The 19590-nt window shown below is 54.0% G+C and overlaps 2 protein-coding genes across 3 annotated transcripts; one reads left to right on the forward strand and one right to left on the reverse strand.

Moving 5' to 3' along the window:
* Positions 1–1657: 1657 nt before the first annotated feature.
* Positions 1658–3161, forward strand: FTL (ferritin light chain). The gene is made up of 4 exons (XM_061174592.1): positions 1658–1898; positions 2065–2211; positions 2565–2690; positions 2855–3161. Exons 1-4 carry the CDS (start codon positions 1797–1799, stop codon positions 3005–3007), a joined length of 528 nt encoding a protein of 175 aa, XP_061030575.1. The 5' UTR covers positions 1658–1796; the 3' UTR covers positions 3008–3161.
* Positions 3162–4000: 839 nt separating this feature from the next.
* Positions 4001–19422, reverse strand: GYS1 (glycogen synthase 1). Of its 2 annotated transcripts, XM_061172377.1 has the most exons (16): positions 19104–19422; positions 17473–17654; positions 15384–15575; positions 14019–14204; positions 13631–13775; positions 12681–12798; positions 12267–12387; positions 11847–11953; positions 10547–10606; positions 10378–10456; positions 8563–8676; positions 8148–8274; positions 7058–7153; positions 6703–6866; positions 6159–6239; positions 4001–5996 (listed from the first exon to the last, which is right to left on the reverse strand). In XM_061172377.1, exons 1-16 carry the CDS (start codon positions 19219–19221, stop codon positions 5673–5675), a joined length of 2214 nt encoding a protein of 737 aa, XP_061028360.1. In that variant the 5' UTR covers positions 19222–19422; the 3' UTR covers positions 4001–5672. The 2 variants fall into 2 exon arrangements, with proteins under 2 accessions (XP_061028360.1, XP_061028361.1); XM_061172378.1 differs by lacking the exon at positions 17473–17654 and having other exon boundaries at positions 19104–19163.
* Between the last annotated feature and the right edge of the window lie 168 nt (positions 19423–19590).

Below are 19590 nucleotides of genomic sequence, written 5' to 3' on the forward strand. Positions count from 1 at the left end.
AGCCAGACTGCAGTCCACCCAAAGTAGATGAGGTCAGTGAGCGGGCTCCACCCCGCCCCTCTGCGGGAGCCCCTTCCAGAGCTGAGTTCAGCATGACTCAGCACGGCTGCTCTCCTGGCCACTGGCCCAGACACCCCTTAGGACCCCAGATACCAGCCTGACTGGCGTCCCGTTGATCAGGGAGTACCCTGCCCGGGCTGCTTGGAGAGGCTTCTCTGCAAGGTGAGCCCTGACCTTTGCCCCCAACGCCCCAGCGGCTTCAGCTTTCCTGCCCCAGCCGGCCAGCTGCCTCCATTAGGGCACTGAAATAGGGTCAAAGTCCTGTCTCTGTTTCTCCTTGCCTCCAAACAACAACAATGGGGAGCTCCTGGAGGGCTCCTTCAGCCAGCTCTGCCACCCAGGCACCAGCCTGGACCAGGCACACTTTAAAAATGTCCATTGGTTAAAGACAGACATCCCATCCATAGGTCCCCAGACCCTCCTTGTTTCACCAGGACCCAGTACTTCTCCGTGATCTTGAAGGAGCATGTGTCAGGCAAGACAGGGGCAATTTCAGCGAGGCTGCTTCAGAGTCAAAAAGAATTCCCAGTCTCTGGCTGCCTTCAAAGTCATCTCCAGGAAGTGCAGCCTCAGAGGGACCCCCAAAACTCCAGTGTCATTTCACCCCTCCCCATCTCAGCTTCCAGAAAAAGTGAGCCCCTAAAATAGCCCCTAGGTATTCCAAGGGGCCCAGACAATCTTTTGAGGGCTCCAAAAGGCTCTCCAAGACCCCTGACCTCTTTAAAAAGCCCCTACTAGGCTTCTGGAAACATCCCTCTCCCCCACTCCAGGGCTGAACACCAGGGCTCTACAACTGTCCTTTTAATCTCACAGATCACTTCAAGGGCCTAAAGACCGCCCCACCCCCCCGGGGAAGTTTCCAGAAAAATACGGATTTCCATTGTGAACTCTAAAGCTACAGAAACTCCCCCCACCTTTGAACCCCAAGGCTCCAGGTCCTCCCCAGAGAGAGACCCAAGGTTCCAGAAATATCATCTCACAGCCTTCCAAACTTCTCAATGATCCGGGTACCCCCTTATCTCCCAGCGCAAACCCCAGTCACCTGGAGGTTTCCGCACCTCTGAGGAACCCCCCCAGGGTTCCAGTAAAGTCCGTGCCCTGACACAGCACCAGAATCCGATCTACTTTCCTGAGACACCCCCAGGACCCAGGGATCGTTATTTTCCAGGGTTCCCAGTGTCCTCATTAATCTTTCACCTACCAGAAAGTCTCCCTCCCCCCTCCCCAGAATCCCTTGACTTCCCAGAATTAGCCCCAGAGCCGTTGCATCCCCCGAAAACTCCCACCCCCCAATTCCCCATTTCACAACAGCCCTCGCCTACAGGCGCGTGACTTCCCCACCTCCGGGGGGCGGGGGGGGGGTCTAGGAGTCCTATATGCTCCTGATTGGTCACGCGTGAGCTCCAGGCCCCGCCTCCCACCACCGCAGATTGGCCGATTGCTCTCCCCGACCGTCCCACTTCCGAGGGCCCGCGCGCTATAAAAGAAGCCGCCTTGGCCACAGCCGTTTCCATTGCGCTCGGCGGTTCCCCGGATCTGTCTCTTGCTTCAACAGTGTTTGGACGGAACAGACCCAGGGTCGCCCTTTCCTCCAGCCTCCGACCACCCTCCAACCTTCGGAGTCAGCCACTCATCTATCCACCCTCCAACTTTCGGAGTCAGCCACTCAGCTGTCCTCGGTCACCGGGACCAGCCAACACCATTTTTTGAGCCGAACTCCTTATTACCGATCAACCATGAGCTCCCAGATTCGTCAGAATTATTCCACCGAGGTGGAGGCCGCCGTCAACCGCCTGGTCAACATGCATCTGCGGGCCTCCTACACCTACCTCTCTCTGGTGAGGGTCCCCAGGACGCCCCTAGCCCAAGTTCCCCTCAGCTGCGCACCTCCGGCCCTCTGCGCACGCGCTGGCCTTCTTTGTCCTGTTGGATAGTCAGAAGGCGGAGTCCGCATGCCTGGCCTCGCCTCCTGCTAACCATTGTTCTTGCCATCTCTTCCCGCAGGGCTTCTATTTCGACCGCGACGATGTGGCTCTGGAGGGCGTGGGCCACTTTTTCCGCGAATTGGCCGAAGAGAAGCACGAGAGCGCCGAGCGTCTCTTGAAAATGCAAAACCAACGCGGCGGCCGCGCCCTTTTCCAGGACGTGCAGGTAAATAGTGTGTGGGCAGCGGACTACATCTCCCAACAGTCCCTGCACTAGAGGCCCCTTGACTGTACCGGTTTAGGCACCACGTTGGCTTCTTGGAGAGTGAGTTCAGTCTTTTGTGGGTTATTACAGCTGGAGATCGAGGTGAACCCAGTTCTCCCAAGACGTGGCGGTCCAGAGCGCAGCGTGTAGTATCCTGGGACGTGTAGTGATAGGACATTGGGGAATGATAGATACAAACTCTTAGACGTTTTTATTCCTGTTAAGCCCTCTACTCTCGCAACTACTGGAAAATTAGTTTTTAGTCCTTTCCAGAGTATGTGGCAAGTACTGAGCCGTTTCTGTTTTCGGTATAGAAGCCATCTCAAGATGAGTGGGGTAAAACTCAGGACGCTATGGAAGCCGCCATTAACATGGAGAAGAACCTGAACCAGGCCCTTCTGGATCTGCATGCCCTGGGTTGTGCCCGCGCAGACCCCCACGTAAGTATCTCCAGTCATGTCTATAAGACCTTCCCTGGAATGATGCTTACATACTAAGCATTGGCCTCATCTGATTGGGCAGATTTCCTTCTGAGCCTCCTTCCCCCATCTGTCACATTGTTAGATCTGTACGTGGCAACATTTTCTCCTCTTTTATCACTCAGCTCTGCGACTTCCTGGAGAGCCACTTCCTAGATGAGGAGGTGAAACTCATCAAGAAGATGGGTGACCACCTGACCAACCTCCGCAGGCTGGCTGGTCCCCAGGCTGGGCTGGGCGAGTATCTCTTTGAAAGGCTCACCCTCAAGCACGACTAGGAGCCTCCGGAGCCCAGTGGCCTTTGAGGAGCCCCTCTGCTGTCAGGGCTTCTGCCTGAAGCCCCTCTCTGCAGCCACTAGGCAGCTTTTTAACCACCCTGGAGCCCTCTCCCAAGCCTTGGACCAAATGGAAACAATAAAGCTTATTGCAGCAGCTAGTGGTTTTGTGTGTGTATCCTGAGAAAAAAGGTGGGATCTATTTTCACAAGGCTTCTGGCTGCACTGGGCTGGCAGGGAGAGAGGAGTTTGGCGCTCTTTACTTCTAAGACATAATAACACCTGTGGGGTGTTGCAGTAGTGGGTTTTCTGCTTTGCCAGGCTGTTAACTGCCCCTAAGATGGTAGAGTCCAGACTCCAGGGAGAGTCTAGTAAAACCTGGGGTTGCTAGCTGGAAGCAGACAGCTGTTAAGGAGATCAGTAATTAGAAACCGGTTCACATGAGTTATGTTGCTAGGCACTTGCCAAGCTCTGAAAGTACTCTGCCTCAATTCTGGGAGGCTAAGTAGAAATGTGAGCTCCTTTATATGGGTAAGTCGAGACAAACTGTGTAAATTACCCATGGTAACCGGGAGGCACACCCAGGTCTGACCTCCAAAGGCTGCTTGTTACAGGTGTGGAATTCAAGGCACATAATAGGTAGAACCTGGCTAGTGGGTCTGAGCAGCTGAGGACACATGGTGTGAAAGAGGTGCTGAGCTAGGGGTTCAGGGCTCAGCACAGACAGAAATGGGATGTGAAATTATCCAAATGGGAACTGAAGAAGCTTGAAGATGACTTAAGCAGCTGCTGGGTCCAAGCAATAAAACGATGTCAACTCTGACCCCCTACCCCATCCTATTTTTGGTAGATGAATCTAAGCGGAAATGGCTGCTAGACAGCTGTTCTTTTGTCTGCTCAGCACCATGCCCCTCCCGCTGGTAATTCTGGTGGGGGAGGGGACTCTTGGGTGTCACAAACACTGTGGCTAACAGAAAGATGATCACACATCCAAATTCAAACAATCAGAGCTTTCTACTCCCCTGAAAAGTGATTGGTTCAGAGATGCACGTGTAGCCTAGGGATGATTAGAACTGAAAGGAGAAAAAGATTTTTTTCCAAAAGTAGAGTCATCCAGGGGACAGTAGGGCCAAAGTCCAGAGGCCAGAGTCCTAGAAACATGCTCTAAGCCAGTGCTGTCCAATAGAACTTTTTGCAGTGATGGAAATGTTCTGTATCTGCGCTGTCCAATAGGGTAGCCATGGGCCACATGTGGCCACAGTGGCTATTGAGCCCTTGCATATGGCTAGTGCTACTGAGGAATCTAAGAGCCTGAGCCAACTTTGCCACTTGCAAGTCGAGTCAAAAACAAGAGAGTTGCCTTCCTTTGAAATAACACTGGAATCCAGTGGCAATCCAAGTCTCTGAGACAGTAGAATGAGACAAGAGAACTGGGACTCAGCAGTGGGCAAGGGGAGGAATCAGAGGTGAAGAGGAGGGAGGGAAGAGGAGGGCGGGGCCAGGATTGAGGCCCACCAAGCCCTCCGGTCAGACTAGACCTGAGATTCTTAAATATAGATGTATTTTTTCATCTCTGGACACACTTCAATCACACCCCTTCTGCCCTCCCCCCTCCCAGTTGCAAACCAAGGGCAGCAGACACGGCACAGCACACGTGAGGGGCACCTCCCTTTCACCAAAGCTGGGGGCAGGGCACAGCTTAGGGATGGAAGAGCCTCGAGGTAAATATGGAGGTTCTAGAATCCAGTGGGCTGAGTTCTAGACCAGAGGCAAGGGACCAGGATGCAGCAAAGTGGCGAGGTTCTAGGTTTGGCAGCTGGGACCTAGAACCCAGTGGTTTCATGGTGGGTCTAGCTGTTGGGGGTTATGTGTGCAGGTACTGGGGAAGACAGCCAGTTGTCCTCAGCAGAGGGATTCCCTGTAGGGCGCAGGAGTTTAGAGATATGGGGAAGGAGGAGTAGGGTCTGGTCCAGAAAAGGCCAGAAAGGCATCTAGACCAAGACAGCTTGTTCTCCAATAGGAATGAGAAGCCAAGTGGTTCTGCCCCCACTTGCTTGGCCAAAGTGCAGAAGAAGAAGGGAGCAGGGGTGGAGGGATCCTCCAGGCAGAGCCGGACACCCCAGGGAGGGCTAAATCAGAGTAAACACGAGTGCACTGGCCTGGAGCCGGAGTTCTGGAGTTAACCTGCATTAAGTCCCTGAAAGTGCCCCAGCTCTGGACTTGATTGTCTCATTAGCAGGGACTCCACGTGGTTTCCAGTGCTTGGTGGCCCCGGACCAGGCCTGAGCATGGCAGGCTCTGTATGCTGTAAAATTAGCAAGCCGCAAGGGGCTCAAGGAGCCCCAGCACAGAAGGCAACAGAGCAGGTTTCTGAAAACCTCTGGCACCATGGCAGGATAATGGCAGATTCCTGGCCTCTGGGATGGCCTGGGGGACTCCAGGGCACAGATTATGCATTCTGGAACCCAAGAAAGGCACGTTGTGGATTCTGGAGTGTTTGGGATTCCGAGAGAGGAGCTAGAGGGGCTGGAGTGTATGGCGGAGGGGGTAGGGCTGTGGACCCCACAGAGGGTTGGGGATCTGGAGTGGAGTTTAGGGACAGCGCCATTCTGCATCCACCCTCCAGATAAGGGAGGCAGGGTTGGCAGGGGAGTGCGGGGCAGGGGACTTAGTTGCGCTCCTCGCCCAGGGAGCTGGCGGGGCTGAGGGGCTCGCTGGGGGTGCTGACTGAGCTGGAGGGCGCTGTGTCCACCGAGCCGCGCTTGCTCCCGCCGGTTGAAGACGCGCAGGAGGCGCGGCGCGGCCACTCCGGGGCGCGGATATTGCGCCGGTCCTTGGCAGCCTCCTCGTCCTCGTCGTAGCGCTCGCCATCTTCATCGGGTGGTCCGTCCCGGGGCTCCTCCTCATCCTCGCTCTGGTGCGGGCTGGAGTGTCTCGACAGTGAGGGCGATGGTGGCACTGAGGCTGGCCGCGGGTAGCGGTAGCCCTGGGTCTGCGTACGGAGGTGTGGGTAGAAACCGCATAGTGAGCAGAGGCCTCTACAGCCTGCCTGGGCGCCCAGCGTCCTTGAGGTCTTGCAACTCGAGGAGGGACACCCCACTTCACCCCACCCTTCTAGCTCCTGGCCCCCTAGAGAGACCCCGGATCCACTTACCGCGTCAGCCTCGTGGGGCTCGTAGGTGAAATGTTCTGGAAAGGCCTTGGCCAGCGCCATGTGGCGCGCGGACATGTAGTACTTGTTGGGGGGAAAGAAGAGGAGTGGGCATCAGGGGACAGGAGTCTGAACCCGCCCCCAGCAGGTTTGGAGGTGGGGTGAACCCTGGTTACACCTTTTATGCAGATGAGCACACCCTGCGGTGGTTTCCAGTTGGCCCCTCTGCCAATCATCCATCTTTCAGGCTCCACCCCTTATGTAGATAAGCAGAGCTGTGAATGGACAGTCTCTGAGCCACACCCCCTTAACAGGGGCGGAATTCTCCAGTCAGGTACCTCTATGGCCGCACCCTTATGCAAATAGACAACTTCCGACCTCGGTGGTCTTCCAGTCTGAAAGTTGATTCTTTTCTTAAAGGGACAGCAAGCGTTACAAATAGGAAGAGACCATGCTCTTTGCGCCAGCTTTCGAGGCACGGGGAATCAGAGACCCAGAGCCGTAAGTGACTAGATTCACCAGCAGAGGACAGGGAGGGGAGTTATACCCGGCCTAGGTATTTCCAGTCCAGAAGGTCGGAGAGGCGCTCCGTGCGGTTCCGCTGGATAATGCGCTGCCGCCGGCTCTGCTGGCAGAAACTGTAGAGGAAGGAGGTGAGCTGCGAGCAAGAATCATCCAGGCCTCGGAAACGCCGGTCCAGAATGTAGATGCCTGTCGGGGCCAGGACGAGGTCTCAGAAAACAGATTGGGGAAACCTTCATTGTCTCTGGGACTCTGCGGACACCAGGACGCCTCCTCCCACTGGGACTCAGGAGTCCACCCCCTCCTCTCTTAGTGACCCAAGAGACCACGCCCTTCCTTCCCAGGATCCAAGAGTCCCGGCTCTCATTCCGGGCGCTGACCGTAAGCTGAGGGGTCTGCGATGTGTTCCTCCATGAAGCAGCCGAAACCAGAAAGGTTGGTGGAGACACTGGGGATACCCATAACCGTGCACTCAGCTGCGGGAAGGCGTGAGAAAGGTCCGCTTAGCTTGCCCCTCTTTATTGCCTTAATTCCCAGTGAAAGCCCCAATGGCGCCCTCTATTGGCGCCTTTAATAAGAGCCGGGCGCTGTGCTGCGCAAGTCAGGAACCAGACAAATTAGGCTGTGCATTAAAGTATGATAGTCCCTATTCCTTAGAGGGGAAGCTACTAGGCCCAGAAAAGGGAATTCATTTGCCCCAAGGCCTCAGGGTAAGGAAGAGTCCATAATTGGGTAATAAGGATGCTAATTTATTGAGCACGGTACTCTGGGCCAATGTCCACCATTTTAATTTATCCTCATGACCTATAAGACACCTTTTTGTGCCAGACTGCACTGTTTTGGTTGTCATAGCTTTATAGTCTGTTTTGACAAGAGGTAAGACAAGGTCTCTCATTATTACTATCACTGTGTACAGAGCACCTACTACACCTCGTTTACTCCCTTAAATAACGCTGAGAAATGCTTCAAGGAGTTTATTATAATTTTTATATAAGTGTTTCTAAAAACGTCTGTAAGCTGCAAAAGTAGGCACTACATATAACAAGGCTTATGGGAAAAATAGGGTTGGAGCTGGTCACACAAAACCTATGCACCATTTTAACCGGGGATGAAACTGGCCAATTTCCTAATCATCACACAAGCACAGTTGAAAAGACTTGTCAAATTACTCATCATTTAAGAAATATTACAGCAAATGTGGTATTTATTTTGCCTTAAAAACATATGAAAGTAGCTTGATCGTTAGTGAACCGTGCATTTAGCTGTTGTTGTTTTGGGGAACCAAACAGTAGCAAATTGGGAGAAATCACGTGTGAACTGACATCAGCCCTCTAGTTACTCACATGAGCTACTGTGTCACAAAAACACAGGAACAGACTGTTTCCATTGTTCCTGTTTTGCAAAGGAGGAGTTTGGAGCTCAGGGAGGGCCAGTCCCTTGTCCTGGGATCACGCCAGACGCTGAACTCACCTGGTGTGTAGCCCCAAGGCTCATAGTAGGAGGGGAAGACCCCGAGGTGGCAGCCACGGACAAACTCCTCATAATCCACAGGGAGCAGGGGGCTCGTGGAGGAGAGGAACTCCGGGTGAAAAATAACCTGGCAGTGGAAAACAAGGGCTCAGCCCGAGCAACTTATTTAGCTACTCCCTGGGGATCCCAGAGAGGATGAAAAAGTTGTCTAAAGCCACACAAGACAGTGTCAGGACAAAGATTGGAATCCAAGTCTGTCTGCCTCAGAAGTAAAGGTTCTTTCTAAACATTGCAATCCTTTGATATACCAGGGGAGATGGGGAATGTGAGGCTCAGGCTGCACCCCCCATATCACCGCCCTCCCCAGCACCACCACCCCCAACCATGCCCAACCCACCCTGGCCAGTGCCCTCACCTTGACCCTGTCGGCACTACTATTGAAGAGGCCAATTCGGCGGATGGTGGTCAAAATAGGATCTGAGGAGTCGTCCAGCATATTGTGGGTGCACACAGGAGGGAAAGACTGCCGCTGTAGGGGCCACAAGTGGGGTGGGGGGGGTGGTCAGGGAAGGGACAGAGGACTCCCTACTTCCCCATGAGCCATGCTCATCCTGGGGATCTAAGGAGACAATTCCCATCAGGTTGTGGAGCAACAAACCCAAGAGATTACCAGGAGTTGTAGATTTCCTACTTGGCTCTATCTGTAAAGGTTTTCTTTTCCCTTTAACCACCATAAGCCGAAAAGAAACTACAATCCCAGCTGTCTTAGAGGCAGAGCCAGTGTTAACATCCCTCACAGACTAGAGGGAGCTGTAGCTATCTTGTTCTGTACTCTGGGCTCTCATCAAAGAAACCCAAAGGGACTGTAACTCCCAGCAGTTGATGGGGGCTGTGCCTTTCAGGGGCTGCTTGCCGGAAGTTATAGTTTTCTTATGAAAATCCTGGATCTCTTTCTCTCCAAGTTCCTTTTACTCTCCATCCTGTATTCTCTCCACCTCCACCCTCAAAAGAGGCCCAAAGAAACCACAATTCCCAAGAGCCACTGGAGGAAGACAGAGCTAGTGTGATAGCAGTCCCAGGGGCTGCTGGGATATATAGTTCTTTGCAGCTGTCCCATCATTCCTCTCATTAAAAGGTCTACTCATCTTTAGTTTACTGACTCCAGGAGCCCAAGAAACTACAACTCCCAGCAGCCCCATGGCAGAAACATCCTCAGTGAGGCCGACTGCCTTAGAAACTACTGGAAATTATAGTTTGGCCAAAAACAATTCACACCTTGTTTGTGCAACTTGGCTGTCTTGGTTTCCATTCCCCAGGATTGGGGGAAATCACCAACCCTGACCACAGGTACCAAAAACCCTTGACTCCAGAGAATAAAAGAACTCTAATTCCCAGAAGTTTCTGGGGCCAGGAAAGAGTCAAGGTAGCAGAAAGCCCTGGGGGCTGCTGGGAGTTGTAGTTCTCATTTTGTGACTGCCAATTTTCTCTAAGGTTTCCCACTCATCTAATTAACCCCAGGTATCTAAAGAAGCTACAACTCCCAGGGGTATTTGGAGACTAAGACACAACCAGTGGGATAAGAAACAGTAGCTGCTGAAAGTTTTCAATGTTCTTCAGTGAATAACTGCTGTTTTTTGTTGTTGTTATTGTTGTTTTTTCTTCTTCTTTGATCGCACCATGCGGCACGTGGGATCTTAGGCCCCAACCAGGGATCGAACCCGCACCCCCTGTATTTGAAGCACAGAGTCTTAACCACTGGACTGCCAGGGAAGTCCCGAAATAATTTTTTTAGCTGACCTGGCTCTATCTCTAGAGGCCCAACAAAACTACCACTCCCAGCAGTCTCTGGGGGAAGAGGTGGAGGTAGCTTGCAGCAAGGCCCAGGGTTAGCTGGGAGTTGCAGTTCTCCTTTCGTGGCTATCTTGACTTTAGTTTAAGCTCCCTTCCACCTTTTGTTCATGGATCCCCAAGGACTCAAAGAAACTACAACTCCCAGCAGCCTCTGTGGCAGAATAAGCTGTGGGAAAGCAGGCTGCCCTAAAGGCTTCTGGGAATTGAAGTTCTACCAGTCAGCTCACACACACCCTTCTGACTTCAGAATTGATTCCTTGAATAAGGGCTGCCAACAAAGCAGAACTCCCAGCCATCTCTGGGGTCAGAGCTAACACGGCAAGCTGCCTCCAGGGCTGCTGGGAATCGCCATCTTTCGACTCAGGAGTCCAGACCATACCTGCGTGGCAAAGATGGCTCTTTTCATCATAGTGAAGTCCTCCTTGTCCAGCATCTTGTTCATGTCTGGGAGGCTCCCCCTGTAAGGCGAGCAGGGGGATGCATCTGGGAATGGGCGATGAGAGGGTTTAGAGCCCAGGAGGATGCAGGGCTGAGGGCGAGACACTCACACCAGCAAGGATTCATAAAGCTTCCTCCCAAACTTCTCCTTCACTGTGTTGGCCGTATCCCTGGAAGGAGCAGAGCGACAACATCACTTATAGACCAGCTGCCATTTATTGTTAGGCTTCTGGGGCACCTGGGAAGTTGAGGTCTGAGCAGAGACGCTCTGGGAATTTCTGGCTGGAGGATGGGGACTCGGGGAATAGGCCCTGGAAGGCTCGGATCCCTTGTGCTTTGCATCAGCTCTGCGGCCAGGGACAGGTGGCCTTCCCTCTCTGACTTCAATGCCTCATCTGTCAGATGGGGATAAAAATAGAAGCACCCTCAAAGGTTTGCAGTGAGAATTCGATGAGGCCATGACAAAAAGTGCACAGTGCTCATCACACAGTGAGCCTTCCAAAAATGTCAGCTATTATTAGGACTTGGGCTAGTCCTGGTAGTGGTGATGCTGAGCCCCATTTTATAAAAAAGGAAAATTACATTCTGAGAGAGGAAAATGTATGGACACAAGTAAAGCTAGCAAAGAGTGCCACCCTACAACTTCATTAACATTCCTCTGTTCACGGTCCTCTCGTAGCTCTGGCCTCATTTTCTACCCCATCTCCCTAGGGTACTCTGGCCCCGCTGGCTTCAGCCCCGCTGGCTTCCTTGCTGTTTCTCAAACATGCCTCAGGGCCTTTGCACTTGCCATTCCCTCTGCCTGAAATGCTGTTCCCCAGATACACACAGGGCTTCCTCCCTCGTTTCCTCTCTTGGTCTCTACTTGCTGGCACTTACTCAGTGTGGCCTGTCCTGACAACCCTGTCTCATATTCCAGTCCTGCTATTTTTTGCCAGAGCACTTTCTATAGAACTTTCTAGAATGTGAACACAATGAGGGCAGGGATTTTATCTTTCTGCCTCACAGCTGTGTTCCCAGTGCCTAGAACAGCACCTGGCACACAGTAGGAGCTCAAGAAATAGCTGATGGCTAATGAGTGTTTTTCACAGATGAGGAAACTGAGGCTTGAAGACGGGGAGTGGTTTGCCTAAAGTCACAAAGCCAGAGCAGGACAGGGGCATGAGCAGGATCTCGCCAGCTTGATACCAGAGCCCTGGTCATGCTGTCACACTTGTCCTGCCTGCGACTGCGACTTCTTACTGCCCCCGAGTTGCAGGCATCTGGAGCAAGTAACTTTGCTGGGAATCAGGTGGGGGATGGGTTGATCATGTCACAGATGACAAAACTGAGACTCCAGGAGAAACAGGGGACCCAAAGCACACAGCTGGGAGTGGGAGCGGCAGGGATGCCGGGCCGAGGGCTGCTGACCAAAGCTGCTTGCGCACGGCTTGGCCCTTAAGGGTTTCCACGTTGAAATTGTTGGTCCGAGCTGGCATGATGAAGAAGGCAACCACTGTCTGCTCGCTGCCATTCACCTGGGGCAGAGGAAAGGGAGGGTGTGTGTGGGTGTGTGTGCGTGTGAGTGTGTGAGGATCACATGGGAGAAGGCTGAGAACACCCACCCTTTTCCACCCCCCAAGACCACGAGGACCCTGCCATGCCCCTTACTGTCAAGGAGAATTACAGGACAGAGCTACCATTCCCACGGGGACTCTGATCTTCTTTCTGGGTCCCTACACTCCTGTTTTACACATGGGTTTCCCTGCCCCCACCTCCCCAGGTCTCCGTTCTCCCCAGTCATGTACTGATTTTCTCATCCTCCTTGTCCCCTTGCAGCCCAGGCCTTACTCTGAGCAGATAGTTGAGCCGGGCCAAGGCCTCCAGGAAGACATCAGCCCCCTTGTTGGAGAATTCGTAGCGGCCAGCGATAAAGAAGTACAAGGTCTTGTCCAAGTTGAAGTCCAGGTGCCTAAAGAAGGCACAAGACAGGGTGAAGCCAAGACCCTCACCCACTAGCCCCAGCCTTGAAACTACAAACCCCAGAAGCCACAGGGGCAAAGAACATCTTAGGACAGAGGCATCATGGGAACTCCTGGGAATTGTTCTTTTCTCCTTAGATGGGGATTTCCTTAAATACTCAGCCATTGTTCTGGTGCTCAAGAACTCAAGAGGCGGAGCCCTCATCTGTCCCCTCTGTTGGCCCCAGGAGTCTGGGTTCCCAACCACCATCTCTCTCGAGACCTAGGTATCTGGCCTACATACCCATAAAAATGGCCCCGCACAAACTCCTGGATTCGAGCCTTGCTCTGAGCATGGAGGTTCTGGAACTCATGCATGGCAGAGAATTTCTTCACATTCAGTCCATTGGGGGTCACGATATCTGGGATTGGGGGAGAAGGTCCCACATTTCATTTCTTCGTTGAGATCAATGTGGCTGAATGAATAAATGAAGGAAAGACCCCTTTCCTTTCACAATGTCTTTGTTTCGATAGCTCCCCAGTGAGCTCCTGTGGTGACCCAGCTGCCCTGCCACTCAGATACCTTCTTGCCCAATATTGCATGCTTATATTCACAAGCCTGACTACAACTCCCATCAGCCCCTGTGAATGGCTAACCAGACAGGGAACAGAGCAACATCGGGGCTTCTGGGAGTTGTAGCTCTTTTGTTTCCCCTACGCCACCCTGAGCTGGGGGAATGAGTCAATGTCCCCATCCTGCTTCTCTATCTTCAAGCCTCTTTTAGGGCCCCAACCATTTCCTATTCTCATAGAAATTAAAGCATATCAGTGAAAAACTATAACCTCCATCAGCTCCTGGGGCAAAATTCCAGGAATATAAGGAGCTGGACAGCCAAAGGTCTTCTGGGAGTTATAGTTCTCACCTTATACCCATTGAGAATGGATGCTATAGTTTGGGAAGAATAACTGGTTCCAACACTGCTTTTCTCAAAAACAAAATCCAAGGAATCTCCTTCCTCTTTCAGAAGACCAATATCTACATTAGCCAGTAAAAGAATTTTACCATTTCTGAAATTAAAGAAACCACACTTCCCATTAGCCTCTAGGGCTTGCAGCCAGGCAGCCTCATATTCAGGTCACCAACCTAGGGCATTCTAGGAGTTGTAGTTCTCTGCTCTTTACAGCAAAAACATTGGAACAGGCCTTGGCATAGACTACCTCGTTTATGTCTACGGACCCAGGCCTATTTCCTACCTGGTTTCCTTTTGAGTAGGTGCTGAGCCTCAATGGCAGTAATCTGGGACACGGTAGTGAAGACATGAGCGCAGTGGGCTGCCGCCCGCTCCATGCAATAGCGGTGATAGATTTGCCTCTCACCTGCTTCCTTGTCCACGTTGAACTGGGTAGGGAGGGAGGGCAATCAGGTTAGAAGAACTGGGGAGAAGACAGGCGGTCCAGACTCCAGGGTCTTAGGGGAGATTGGGCCTTGAAGCTGGACTCCTGGGCCTGAGGGTAGAGGGGGTTGGGGACTTGGATTCCTGGGTCCTGGGGGAAGAGGGAACTTGATCCCCTTGGGCTTCGCAGACAGCCTCAGGCTGTCCTGAAATATTGGCAACCCCCATCTGCCACGCTCCCAGCTCACATTCTCCAGGTTGTTGTAGAAGTCCACGGCACCGGCACACAGGTATCGCCCCAGCAGCGTGGCGTGGGTCGTGAAGATGGTAGCCACAGGCAGCCGCCGGGCACGGCATAGGCAGAGCCCGATGCCCGCCAACCACTCATGGAAGTGTGCAACCACATGTGGTTTCTCCTCGCTCTGGGCCAGGAACTGTGGGGCAATAGGGATAGGGCCACTGTGTCTCCATGGGTGTTGTGAAGACAACCAGCAATCCCCAACGTGGATAAGGAAGCAGGGGAGAGGTCAATCTATCCCCACAACCTCACAGAGTGGGTGGTGACCCATTGCAATCCCCATGGGACAAGGAGCTCTAAATCCTTAAGGCAGCCAGACTAGCTGACCTCATTCCCAGAGGCTGATGGGACCTGTGTTTTTTTGACCAACCTTCTAAGTCCCAGAAGGGCTGAATTGGAAAGACCAAAGTTTTAGTGTCCCCAAGTCCTGAACACAATTCCGGGACACCTTTTATGTCAATCAAGAGTAGACCTGGGGGGCTTCCCTGGTGGCGCAGTGGTTGAGAATCTGCCTGCCAATGCAGGGGACACGGGTTCGAGCCCTGGTCTGGGAAGATCCCACATGCCGCGGAGCAACTGAGCCCGTGAGCCACAACTACTGAGCCTGCGCATCTGGAGCCTGTGCACCGCAACAAGAGAGGCCGCGACAGTGAGAGGCCCGCACACTGCGATGGAGCGTGGCCCCCACTCGCCGCAACTAGAGAAAGCCCTCGCACAGAAACGAAGACCCAACACAGCCAAAAATAAATAAATAAATAAATAAAATTAAAAAAAAAAAAGAGTAGACCTGTACCGGATACTGGTTGAAGGACTACAACTCCCAGAATGCCCTAGGAGCAGCCAATTCATAAACTGTCCCAGGGTATGGGAAACAAAGTTTCTTGAGCCTTTTAAAACTTAAGAAAGGGCCCGAATTGCGGTTCGGGTTCTCAGATAGGCTGGGGAGTCCCAAACATCCGGGGACCCACCTGAGAGCCAAGTCCCGCCCATATTAGAGAACTACAACTCCCAGAACTCCCTGGGGGTGAGCCCTCCCCCTCAAGCCAGCCTCCCCAAGAGCTAATGGCTTAGAATTCCTATATTTGGAAGACTGGAGTAAATGAAGCTGGGGTTGGGAGACTGGGTCTCTGAGGAAAGAAGAATCTTGGCCCCTGGATGTCCATATTGCCAGAGATCAGAGTTAATCCTCGGTTTAAAGGACTACAACTCCCAGAATGCTCTGGGAGACACTAGCCACCCTCTGGCCTCGGATGGCCATTGTAATTTGGGGCCTGGGGTCGGAAGGAGTGACACGGGGATTGGCAGTGGGGCCTACCTCACCCAGGAACCAGGTGGTGAGGAAGCCAAAAAGGACGGCGTCGTTGCCTTCCCGGTCGTACCAGGGCACCCCGATGTTGCACGTGTCCCACAGCTCCCCCTTCCAGCGCTCCAGGGCCCAGGCTGAGGCCCCCACGTCGAGGAGCACCACCAGGGGGCCCCCCTCGATCAGCCAGCGCCCAAAATACACCTGCAGGGAAAAACAGGGAGGCTTAGGGTTTTGGCCACCTGTCTCTGGGCACAGCAACTGCGTTTCTCCCATCCCCAGGGAGACGTCTGGGCTCATGGCCTCGGTGCTTCTACCTTCTGTTTCTGTATCTGCTGCTAATTTCTCACCTGCTGCCTTATTTCTCTATTTGCCATTAGTTATTCCCACCACAATTTTTTCCCATCTCGGCTGCAGCATCTCCCTATCCCTTGCTTAGTTTCTCTAACAGTTGCCTCTCTTCTCTACTTATAAACCCACATTGCACATGTCCTGTCTCTGTGCCCCCACTGCCTTATTTTTCCACCCTGCTAATCATTTCTCCAGCCCGCTGCCTTGCTTCTGTGTTCGCTGCCACATTTCTCTCACCAACCATAATGCTGCTTTCTCCCATTATCTTTCCTTTCTGCCGCTCACTCCTTGTACTGGCTCCTTCTTCCACTCGCTCCCTTGTTTCTGATCCTTTCGCCATATATTTGTCACCTGCTTCCTCTTTCCTCTGCCCATAGGCCCATCTTGTACTTCGCAGCCTCATTTCGAACACTGCCCACCCACTTTCCATGCACGGGGGCTACATTTATCTACCCACTGCCGAGTTTCTAAGCCTCGCGGTCGCATTTCTGGCCCTGCCACGTTTCATTGATCTGTTGCTTTCCTCCTGAGACCGAGGCCCAGATTCTGGGTCTGCTGCCACAGCTCTATGCAGCCGACAAGCCGTCCTACTCCTCCCCAACCTGGCTTTTCCCGGCTTTGGGAGCCTGACCCCCTATGCTCCTCCCCCTCCCAGCTGTTGTCTGCCCTTTTGCTGGGGGGGCTATTCTTAGGCCCCCAGCACATGGACAGCAGCTGCCATGGGGGAGGGACTGGGCTGCCCTAGGGTTCCTTAGGGACACAGTCCCGTCTAACTGGACTCCAGACCCCACCCCAAGTCAGAGGCTGAGAATGAATGAAGGCAGCATTGTACCTCTCCCTCCCAGACCCCAACGTCTGTACCTCAGCCCTGCTGCCTTATGGCCCTCTCCCTGGGGGACAGCCACCTCTCTGTCCTCATCCTTCAATCCTCATTGGGTGCCTGGGACTCTCCCCTCCTCTTTTTTTATTTTCCCCCTCCTCCTTTTAATACCTGGCTGTGCATCCAAAACTCTGTCCCCTGGGTTTGCCTGCCTACCTCTCCTCTCTTCCTCAATACTCCATCGTCCTCTCTCCTTCGAGATCCTTCTCTCTAAAAAATCAGGCTACCTCTTTTCTGTATCTAGACTCCGTCTGTCTCCCTACTGCTCTAACCACTGGGGCCACCATCACTTTTTGGAACACTCAGCCTTTCTCCATCTGGCTTTCTCCTTTGCCTGCCTGGCTACCTCACTCTGCACGTGTGGCTGCTTTCAGTAATAATGATGATGATAATAATAACCACGACGATAACAGCTCACAGACAGTACTAACTGCATGCCAGGACCTGGGCTGAAGACTTTTTATGAACTATGTCATCCTCCCCGGAAACCTATAAGGCGGATGCTATTAGCATGTTCATTTGCCAAGGTCACAAGGCAGGAAGCAGAGAAGGCGAATTTGAACGTCAGGCTCCAGAACTCCTGCTCTGGCCTCCTGCCTCACCCCCAAGCCCACCTCCCCTGGGTTTTGTCTGGCTGTCCATCTAGCTCTTTTCCTCTCTCTGGATCTGAGGATCTCGGCCTCTTGGGACCATCTTTCAGTCTGTCTCATACCTGCTGTCTTAGAGCTGGGGGTTCACCCACTCACTTCACGGGGTCCTGCATCTGTCCTGAGTTTCTGTCCATGCCTCCCTCTCTCCCTGGGGCTGTCCATCCCCTGCTCCTTCTCTCTCTGCTGCCCCCACCCTGCCCTCGGCCGGGCCACGTCCCACCTTGCAGCCCTTGCTGTTCATGGAGTCCAGTGTCCTCTTCAGGGCTGGGGTCGGGGGCTCGAGCAGTTCCACCTGGGTCCTCACGCCCTGCTCCGTGTACGGTCCCACCAGGTAGTAGTTGTCGCCCCACTCATCCCCTGTCACCTTCGCCTTCGTCTGCAGCACCGTGTAGATGCCACCCACTGTGGGCCCAAGTGCATGAGGGCAGGCCCCAGCAGAGGTCCACAGATCTGGGGCCTGGGGCAGGGTCGGGGTGGGGGGTGCGGCCGCGGGAGCCCCAGACCTCTGGCTCGGAGGGAAAAGGGGCCTGGGAGCCCACACTTCAGAGTCAGAGGAAGGAGGGGAGAGGGCGGTGACGGACGGTACTCCTGGGACTATGGGAGAAGGGGGCTGGGGTCAGGACTTGAAGGGAGGAGGGTGATGAGTCTGAGAGAAGGGGCTGGGGGCCTAGGCTTCTAGGTGTGAGGGAATTAGGGGCTGGGGCTGAGGAGGACAGAAGCTGACAAGGGTTATTAGGGCCTAGCTTCTTGAGTTCCCAGCTTACAGGAGCTGGATTTAAATTCCCAGTCAGGCTCCAGGACACAGTAAGGGAGAATCCCTCTTCATGGCCTCATTTAGGGTCTCGGAGTTGCCCAAAAGAAGCCAGAGCTATAATTCCTCACCCCCCAGGGACTCTGCCGACCTGTCCCTCAGTTCCCTCTCCCCACATGGGGACACAGGCATGCAGGGCCCTGCCCCTCCCATGACTCCATTCCAGACCCAGGAGTCTGGGCCTCCAGCCTCCTTACCTCCTGAAGCCTGGGCCCTGGAGATCCATGTCTCCATGTTCACAAACCTCCCCTTTCTCTCCCAAGACTCAGCAAAGCAAAATCCCAGCTCCCTTTCTTCTGTGGAGCTAGACTGCCTAGCTCTTGGGATTCCAGCCCCAGCCTTCTCCAAACCCAGAACCTCAGGCCCTTTGGAGCCCGGAACCCAGAAATCCAGGCCCCCAGCCACTCCCATCCCAGGGCCCAGGCCCTGACCAGCTTAGGACTTCCCAGCCTTTCCCCATTCCTGCGTGCATGTGTCTGAGGCTACAGGCTCCTCTACTCCTAAGAACCCAGAGCTCAGGCCCTCAGAACCCAGGCATCCAGGCCCTAACTCTCTCTCACCCTAGGATCTAAGAATTAGGGTCTCCAGCCTCTTCACATCTTTACTCTCAAATGACCAGTTCCCCCAAATTCTCCCACCACGATTCATGCATCGTATCTCCAAGTGGGCTCTCTCCCAAATCCGGAGTTACATCCCAAGACCCTTCCCCCTAGGGCCACAGTTCTGAAGTGCAAAACCCCTCCCCCCATCTCCTTCCCTATTGAGGACCCAGGTCTCTGGTCTTTTTTCATTTTAGCCCCCTCACCCCTAGGACCCAGGACCTGGGTTTCCAACCTCCTTTCATCTTAGGCGAATCATCCCCTCCCTCCAGGGCCCAGGAGACAAACTCCAGTCCCTCCCCAAGGACACAGGAGTCACAGGCTCCTTGCCCAGGACCCAAGAGTCATGCCATGCAGCCTCGTTCCTCTGTTACTCTACAGTTCCGGGCCCCCACCCCCGACTGCCCTTCTCGTCCGGGTCCCTCCGCCCGGCGTGCTCACCCTTGTTGGCCACCTCCCAGGCCACCTCAAAGAGCACTGTGTTCTCCAGGTCGAATTCATCCTCCCAATCCTCCAGTCCTGGCAGTGAGGACACGGACAAAGTGCGGTTTAGAGGCATGGCCGACGCGGTTAGAGGGCTCCGGGGGCCACAGGTGGGGGCCCCAGAGGTGTCTGAGGAATGCACTGGGCAGGGCGCTGGGCCAGGTAGCTGGTGCCCGACGGGAAGCTTGCACCACCCTCGGCTTCCTATTGCACGACCGCACTCCCGCCCGGAGCGCTCGGACCGGGGCCGGAGGCGGCCGCAGCGTCACTGAGCCCAGTGGCGGTTCCTGCAGTGAAACCTTGCGGCCACCAGGAGGCGGTGCCCGCCCCCCGGCCAGCGCCATTGGTCTGCGCCCGGGGGCGGGGCTCCCGCGTCTCTCATTGGTGGACAGTGCAAGGTTCGCTCAGCCCCGCCACCGCCTTGGCTGCTGGTGCGAGCTCCAGT

Source organism: Eubalaena glacialis, chromosome 18 (assembly GCF_028564815.1).
Source record: "Eubalaena glacialis isolate mEubGla1 chromosome 18, mEubGla1.1.hap2.+ XY, whole genome shotgun sequence".
Lineage (NCBI taxonomy): Eukaryota > Metazoa > Chordata > Mammalia > Artiodactyla > Balaenidae > Eubalaena > Eubalaena glacialis.

Bases quoted from the DNA above. Each gene is read 5' to 3' on its own strand.
- FTL (XM_061174592.1), top strand. From the start codon at position 1,797: ATGAGCTCCCAGATTCGTCAGAATTATTCCACCGAGGTGGAGGCCGCC. The intron at 1,899-2,064 runs GTGAGGGTCCCC...CTCTTCCCGCAG, and splicing joins CCTACACCTACCTCTCTCTG to GGCTTCTATTTCGACCGCGA. The intron at 2,212-2,564 runs GTAAATAGTGTG...TTTTCGGTATAG, and splicing joins CCCTTTTCCAGGACGTGCAG to AAGCCATCTCAAGATGAGTG.
- GYS1 (XM_061172377.1), bottom strand. From the start codon at position 19,221: ATGCCTCTAAACCGCACTTTGTCCGTGTCCTCACTGCCAGGACTGGAG. The intron at 17,655-19,103 runs GTGAGCACGCCG...TTGGGCCCACAG, and splicing joins CTGGGAGGTGGCCAACAAGG to TGGGTGGCATCTACACGGTG. The intron at 7,154-8,147 runs GTGAGTTCAGCG...GCCTTCCCGCAG, and splicing joins GCCTTGGGGCTACACACCAG to CTGAGTGCACGGTTATGGGT.